Source organism: Scylla paramamosain, chromosome 40, assembly GCF_035594125.1.
Source record: "Scylla paramamosain isolate STU-SP2022 chromosome 40, ASM3559412v1, whole genome shotgun sequence".
In the NCBI taxonomy this organism is placed as follows: Eukaryota; Metazoa; Arthropoda; class Malacostraca; order Decapoda; family Portunidae; genus Scylla; species Scylla paramamosain.
The window spans coordinates 14,044,104-14,051,603 of record NC_087190.1 but is presented as its reverse complement, the minus strand read 5'-3'; the positions used below and the strand labels follow the sequence as shown (position 1 = coordinate 14,051,603).

General features: G+C 46.2%; 1 protein-coding gene across 1 annotated transcript in view; it reads right to left on the bottom strand.

Annotated features, from left to right (window-relative positions):
• LOC135092527 (exportin-T-like) overlaps positions 1-7,500 on the bottom strand; it is a 16,058-nt gene that overhangs the window by 403 nt on the left and 8,155 nt on the right. The window contains exons 12-19 of the mRNA XM_063991118.1: positions 7,450-7,500; positions 7,196-7,322; positions 6,769-6,965; positions 6,111-6,254; positions 5,651-5,839; positions 5,096-5,305; positions 4,290-4,436; positions 1-3,386 (exon numbers count right to left, since the gene is read on the bottom strand). The exon at positions 1-3,386 is cut by the window's left edge and continues 403 nt beyond it; the exon at positions 7,450-7,500 is cut by the window's right edge and continues 150 nt beyond it. Coding sequence (XP_063847188.1) covers positions 3,117-3,386; positions 4,290-4,436; positions 5,096-5,305; positions 5,651-5,839; positions 6,111-6,254; positions 6,769-6,965; positions 7,196-7,322; positions 7,450-7,500 — 1,335 coding nt within the window. The 3' untranslated portion in view covers positions 1-3,116. The remainder of the gene's footprint in view (positions 3,387-4,289; positions 4,437-5,095; positions 5,306-5,650; positions 5,840-6,110; positions 6,255-6,768; positions 6,966-7,195; positions 7,323-7,449) is intronic.

Below are 7,500 nucleotides of genomic sequence, written 5' to 3'. Positions count from 1 at the left end.
CGGCACAGATGTTTCAGAACATGGTCTATAACGCTGCTACCTGAGGACACACCAGGACGACAACACTGACACCAGGTGAAGTTCTCACCAGCTGACTGGCCAACACATTCCCCTCACACACTATAATACTAGGCAAGAGGGAATGCATGGGCCAAACAGTGTGTGAGGGTATCAGTAGTGCCAATGTTACCACCCCTGCTTGTCCTCAGGCAGCCCAACCACACTTCTGGGATCCCTGCCACTAAGTACAACTTTCATTTAAGTGTTGTTAGCCGTCAAAGAAAAGGAAACCAAATGATGTATGTATGATCCAGCCTTTGTGCTACTCAACAGTGTTGCCGTAACTGCTGTGGAACCGATGATAATAAGGCACTTAGAATAACACCTGTGGATGCTGCAGCAAGGAGGACCAAGCTGGTAGGAATGTAACGATGGACACAACAACAACAACAATGATAACAACAACGACTATATCACCATGGTCCAGAGATGAACGTGGAGGAGGAGGAAGAGGAAGAGAAGAAGGAGGAGGAGGCAGTCGTAAGCTGTGGCAAGAGGCAGGCAGGTCACTACACACCACTAGATGGAAACGTCTGCTACATTCAGGCTGGTACACAGAGCAGGGCCAAGAGTGTACACACATTGAGAGGTGGTGGTGAACAATGGTTTATATGAATGTACTGTGGGGATGTGGGGTGAGATGTGAGGTGAGGTGAGGAGATGAAGGGGAGATGGAGAGATAAGGGAATAAGGTGATGGGATAGAATGATGAAATGAGAGGGGGAAAACATTTTGAAGAACGAAGGGAAAAGAGACAGATTACACAGAAAAAAATGAGAGGATGGGTCAGAATTAAATAAGTGAGGAAAAGCATGTTAGAGAAGGAAGAGAAGGGAAGAGAGAGAGAGAGAGAGAGAGAGAGAGAGAGAGAGAGAGAGAGAGAGAGAGAGAGAGAGAGAGAGAGAGAGAGAGAGAGAGAGAGAGAGAGAGAGAGAGAGAGAGAGAGAAAGGAAAAATAGAGAAAGGCAGAGGGGATGGACAGAATGATGAAATGAGTGAGGGAAAACATTTTAAAGAAAGGAAGATAGATGTGAGTGAGAAAAGATAGAAAGGTGAATATCTTTCTATACAATGAATTAAACAGTAACCTTGTCTTTCACAGTGTGGCTCCTGTTCACCATGCAGAGATGCAGGACTGAAACAAGAGAGCTTAAACCACACCATATCAAAACACTGCACAAATTTAAGTCATTATTAACACAGTGCTTGCTTGCAGTGAACCAAATTCCTGCAAGCTGTGAATTGGTGAAATACTGACACAAGTCTGGGAATCAGTGAAGTGAATGAAGTAAATAATAAATGAGTGAAATAATGCGTTGTATCACTAATGCCCTGCGTGAAAGATAGACAGAAAGAGTGAGAGAAACAATATAGTTTTTTTTTTCCAGTTTTCCTCTACACTGAGACACATACTGATATATTACATTTCAAGATATAAACTATTCATAAATGTTTGGATATAACGACGGCTGCCAGACAACTCCCACATCTGATTCTAGTCTATTTTCCCGGGAGAATTTCAGTAACTCATCCTCCCCTGCACTTCGACTCCTCTCCACACCACTGGACTGGTTAAGTAAGTGACCAGACAGAACCAAACACAGCAATTGCCTGACACCAAGCACCTCAAATACTAGAATACATGTGTGTGTGTGTGTGTGTGTGTGTGTGTGTGTGTGTGTGTGTGTGATCCTGTTTCAGACTCCCAGAGGTGACACAGTAGCAGTGCATGGGGAGGCCGGCACAGGGGACACACTGGACGCTGGAATGCAACGCCAGACTATCAATGAGCAGCGGCATGAGAGGACAAGGTGGTGCAGAGGATGCTTGGAGGCACGGTAGTAGCTGGTGCGTCAACACAAGCCTAAGTGAGTGGATGATTGAAATGGCCACGGATAAAATTACCAAGGACGCTAAGCCATAAAAAGATGTAGTAGTAGTAGTAGTAATGTTGTGGTAATGATGCATCACTTGATAAATACATACTTATATGCGAGTTTTCCATTAATCCTTATAATGTTTTGAGCAGCAGTCTAATCATATCTGCCTATCACAGTTAAACACATCCTTCATGACTGATTCCCCGGCCCAGCACAGTCCAGCCGGTTCCCTCCCACACTCATACGTTCAGTCAACAAATTCATACAACAAAACATTAATATTAATTGACATTCCAAGCAAAAGTTCAAGGAAACTCTAATGTAAACAAGATAAATGGTTAATTTAAACAAGCCTATACCAACAGGATATCAAAGACGTGCTCAATTTATACAGATAGTCAACATCATTAATTGTGATAGCTTTGGAAAGACTGACTCTGACTTATACAAGAACAGTCTTCACCGTCGTCAAATAGTTATAGAAAGACCAACTCCAAACTGAAATGAGCCAGTCTTTGTCGTCAGCACACAGGTCACCGTTAAGCATAACACTGCGGGTGAATCACTGTTTTGCTAGTCTGTCATGTGTCTTGCTCTCCTGGCCCCTGCACTGGTGGCGACCCAAAGAAACACCCACGCCAAACTAACCAGTCAGCGTGTCATCTCTAGGCCAAGTGAAGGCTGAGGGGTGACTAGCTCTAGGAGGCGTGCAGGTCACACACGTGAGAGCCCGAGTCACCAGCTGAGTGGCGGCCAGGCAGCAGGAGCAGTAAGGCACATCACTGGAGTGTCTGGTGGACAACACCAAGTCAGCAGGACAGGAGGTGGTGGTGCTGGTGTGACTGGCAAACTTTTCCTGAACAAGATGACATGCTGACCTCCCAACACCACGTTCAGCCCTCTCTGCCGTGCTGATTGCAGCGCCACGCCACACCTACGTGACAGCCACACACCCATCCCCACCCACGGCCACACCCATGCCCGCCTCCCTGTCCGGCTCAGTCAGTCATGCAGGATGCTTGCTACCCCTCACTACTGGGTCTCAGCAGATATGACTAGAAATATCTTTGCAGCAACTCTTCCATCACACAACAAGGCAGTCTGAGACACAGACCCGGACTGGCGGCGGCAGCAGTGGTGGACTCTGCACTGGGCAGGAGTCTTGCCACACCCACCTCATGACTTGGCCCGCTGGAAGAAAACCTTGCTGTAATTTCTAAAGAACTTTGCGTCAGAGGTGAGTGCCTGACAGTACTCAGCGATGAGGTCTGGGGAAAGCTCCATCTTGGGCAGGTACTCAGAGCGCAGGTAGGACACCAGCTCCTCGCCACGTCTCTTGTACACCGACTGAAGGCATGTGACGGACTCGTGCAGCGCCAGGATGGTCTGGGCATCATTCAGGTCAAAGGTCGTCTTGAGGGGAGCCAGGAAGCATGCCGGCACCACCTGTGTTAAGACCAACTGTAAGGAATCCTGTCCCCCACACACTGATAGAAGCAAGACAAGCTGTGATGAAGCCAGTCTTAAATACAAGAAGATTATCAAGGCACACATTACAAGACGAGCTGTAAGGAATCCAATCTCTCACGTAAGATAATCAAGGCACACATTACAAGTCAAGCTGCAAGGAATCCAATCTCTCACATAAGATGAGCAAGGCACACATCACATGACAAGCTATAAGGAATCCAATCTAGTCATCTACACAGTAACATTATCAAGATCAAGCCACACATTACCAAGACAAGCTGTAAGGAGTCCAATCCCCCACATAAGATAATCAAGTACACATCACAAGACAAGCTGTAGGAAATCCAATTTTCCACACAATAGGATAAACTTTTTCAGTGAAGCTGGGGAGGGAGAGAGAGAGAGAGAGAGAATAAACAGTGAAATTTCAGAGTACCCAAATCTGAAAAATTGATGTGAGAATAATGGACAAACTTATGTGCATTTACATACCAAGGCTGTTTCTCCCAAAATGCGAGGCAGCCAAGACAAACACAACTTTCGCATTCAAAGCACTCTTAGACACAGAAAAATAACATTAATTCAATTTTCCAGTCTGTGCATTAAGAGGTAAGGTGTTGTCTCTACACTGTCACTAATTCCATCTTCATTCCCCTTTCAATAAATCAAGATAAATATACAGACACATACTACTTGTCATGTTAAGTATGTGAGTAAGGAGGAAACTGGTATGACGAGATTGTGGTTTGAAATGCATGCGTCAAGAAAGAGAACTCAAATCCTTGGTGTTGTACATTGACAGCAAGATTCACAACTCACTTGGTCAGGAAGAAGTCAAATCCTTAGTCTTGTAAACTGACAGGCAGATTCATGACTCACCTGTGTGTAGAGGAATTCAACAAAGCCTGGTGGCCCCACATCCTTCTCCCCCCAGGCCTCTGTCAGCCGCCGCAGGATGACAAAGCAATTCTTCTGTGCCACGGGGTCAGGAAACTCTACAGCTCCCTGCACCACAGACATCAACACCTGCAACACACCACCACACCAATAACTATGTCTGTCTGTCTACATACCTGGCCAGCAATCCCACACAGGGCGGCCAAGATAAGGCACCACACACTCGCACACACATCAGCCCCTGGTGGAAAAGGAGTCTTGTAGACCATCCTACTATACCCCAGGAGCTTAGGTACACCACAGTTGGCCACATACTTCCACAGCAAGGCTCCACAGCATACACTGGTTTATAGCAGTTAATATAGTGAAGTAGTAGTAGAATTAAACTAAATTAACAAGCCTTTAAGAGATGTACTAGTGTGTGGAATCCCAAATTAACATGGAGGATTGAAATAAGGAAGTACAAACCATAACAAGGCAGAAAACACAGCAAGAATAGATCTCATGTAGTGTAGTGGCATCAAACTGAACTAGCAAGCCTCTAAAAGGTCTACTAATGCATGGAATAGTGAATAAACAAGAACAGCACCTGAATGACTGCAACAAGGAAATACTCAGTACAATAAAGTACTTAACACAACAAAACAGCCCTGATGTAGTGTAGTGACGTCAAACTGAATTAGCAACCCTCTAAAGATCTGCTAATGTGTGACATACAGAGGACATCACTTAAAGGACTGAAATAAGGAAGAACACAACACAAGGTATACAACACAGCAAGAACAGACCTGATGCAGGGTGGTGGCATCCAGCGCAGCAAGGGTGTCAAGGAGGTTGTTGGACACGATGGTGGTGAGGAAGAGGTAGTAGCCGCGCTGCAGGAGTCGCCTGGTGCGCTTCTCCTCCTCCTCGTTCTCCTCCAGAGGCTCAGAGAGGGCGGTGAAAATGGCAGACACCAGTGGGACAAAGATGGTCTGCAGGAATGGGCCGATGTCCTTCTGCAGGAGGAAGACACTGAGGTCACCACCTGTAGGAATGAACTGCAGCATTCATTCACTACTGACAGGAGCACTGCATACACCATTCACAGCACAGAAGGATACATTTATTCACCATTCACAGGAGCACACAGGGACACATTCATTCACCATTTGCAAAAGCACTTTGATTCACAGGAGCACATTCATTCAACATTCATAAGAATAAGGAAGACACTAAGATAAATAGAGGTAAATAAGTTAGTAATGTGTGTGTGTGTGTGTGTATGTGTGTGTGTGTGATTTTGTCTACATAACTACTTTTATCCAACTGTGTGTGTGTGTGTGTGTGTGTGTGTATCTCACCTGGAACTTAGTAATGCTCTGGTTGATGAGTGGCAGGTATTCAGTGAGGGCATTGGTGGAGGGTGTGTGCAGCAGGGCCTGGGAGGCAGACGGCAGCAGTGGCAGCAGACTGTTGCCGTCCAGACACACGACCAGCCGATGCATCAGCTGCCGCACTCCTGACCCAACCACCTCGCGCTCCAGACCAACCTGTGCAGGGGACAGTAAAGGCTACAGTACTGACACAACCTAACCTGACCCAACCACCTTGCACTCTAGACCAAACCTGTGCAGAGATACAGTCAACAAGAACATACACAGAAAAACAGATACAGATGCTGGAGAGAGAGAGAGAGAGAAATAATCTGAACATCTATAAGGAATGGATGAGAAGAAAACAAAAAGTAAAGCCAAACAACAGAAATAGACACACTGAAAAGACACACAGACACAGACAGAGCAAGACAGAGGCTATACATACACTGAGGCAGTTAATGAAGAGTTGCAGGGCCTCCAGGTATAGTTGCACACACCCACAGGCCTGGATAGTGTTCTGGTTGGAGAAGGCCTTGGAGGTGCGGGCGGTGACAGCTGTGGCGTGGCAGATACTCTTGGCAATGCTCATCTGGGGAGGAGAGGAGAGGGTCAGGTGAGGTGAGCTGAGGTGAAGGTAGGAGAGGGTCGGGTCAGATCAAGTAAGGTGAGGTGACAGAAAATTTACTGTACTGTGAAGGAAGACAAACAGGATAGACAGATAAGACAGATAGGAGGAAAGGTAGACATGACAGATAATGATACAAGATAGAAAGGAGGATAGATAGACATGACATAGTGAGACAGACAGCTAGATTAATAGATAGAGATAGATAGAAACATCCAGGTAGATAATGGACTAGTTAGGAGAACGACATATAAGACAAATAACCAAACAGATGGACAGGCAGAAGACAACTGGATAGTCTGACAGATTAGCTAAAAGAAAGGCAGATAGACAGTCAGCTAGATAGGCATAGATTAACAGACAGAAAGACAAACCAACAAACCAACAAAGACACTTAAACAGGAAGACACTGATAGATTAACAGAGAAGCAGAAAAACAAAATGACAAGGACACACACACACACACACACACACACACCTGCATCATGGGATCACACTCCTGCGCCAGACTCTCTGCCAGCCGCGTCACCTCAGAAAACACAGGAGCCAGCAGATTCCTCATAAGCATCTCTTTCTCCTGTGCTGAGGTGTTGCCGGCCACCACCAGCATCGCCGCCGCCTCGTACACGTAAAGCTGGTCATCTGGGGTCAGCAGGCCACCGCTTGCCACCCCAGCTGGAATAATAGTGTTGTTGTGTTGTGGCATGTGGTGTGTGCTTTATTTACTTATATTTTGCTTTCCTTTTATATGAGATGGTCTAATCACAGGCAGGCAAGAATAATTTTGCCAGAAATAAAAGACAAAGGTGATGGAGAAACAATGATAAGAAAGCAACACTCATCATTAACTAAACCTAAGAGATAAGTAGGAGGAAGATGAAAGACTACAGCAGCCACTCTCTCACCAGGCTGTGGGGGTGCCAGTGCCAGCAGAGGTGCCAGCTGGGACAAGACCTGCTCTGTGTAGTTGACAATGTGAGTCTTGAGGCACCGCACCACACGAGAGAACAGGTAGCTCGTCCGACTGCGCACCTGTTGGGGAGACACTCATTAGACACCTGGCCAGACATCGTCGTATATTAATGAAGCTAAGGTAATCTCTCTCTCTCTCTCTCTCTCTCTCTCTCTCTCTCTCTCTCTCTCCCTCTCTCACACTCACCCTGGGGTTGGCATTCCTCATTCCCCGCACATCGAGGAAAGCTGTGAGAAT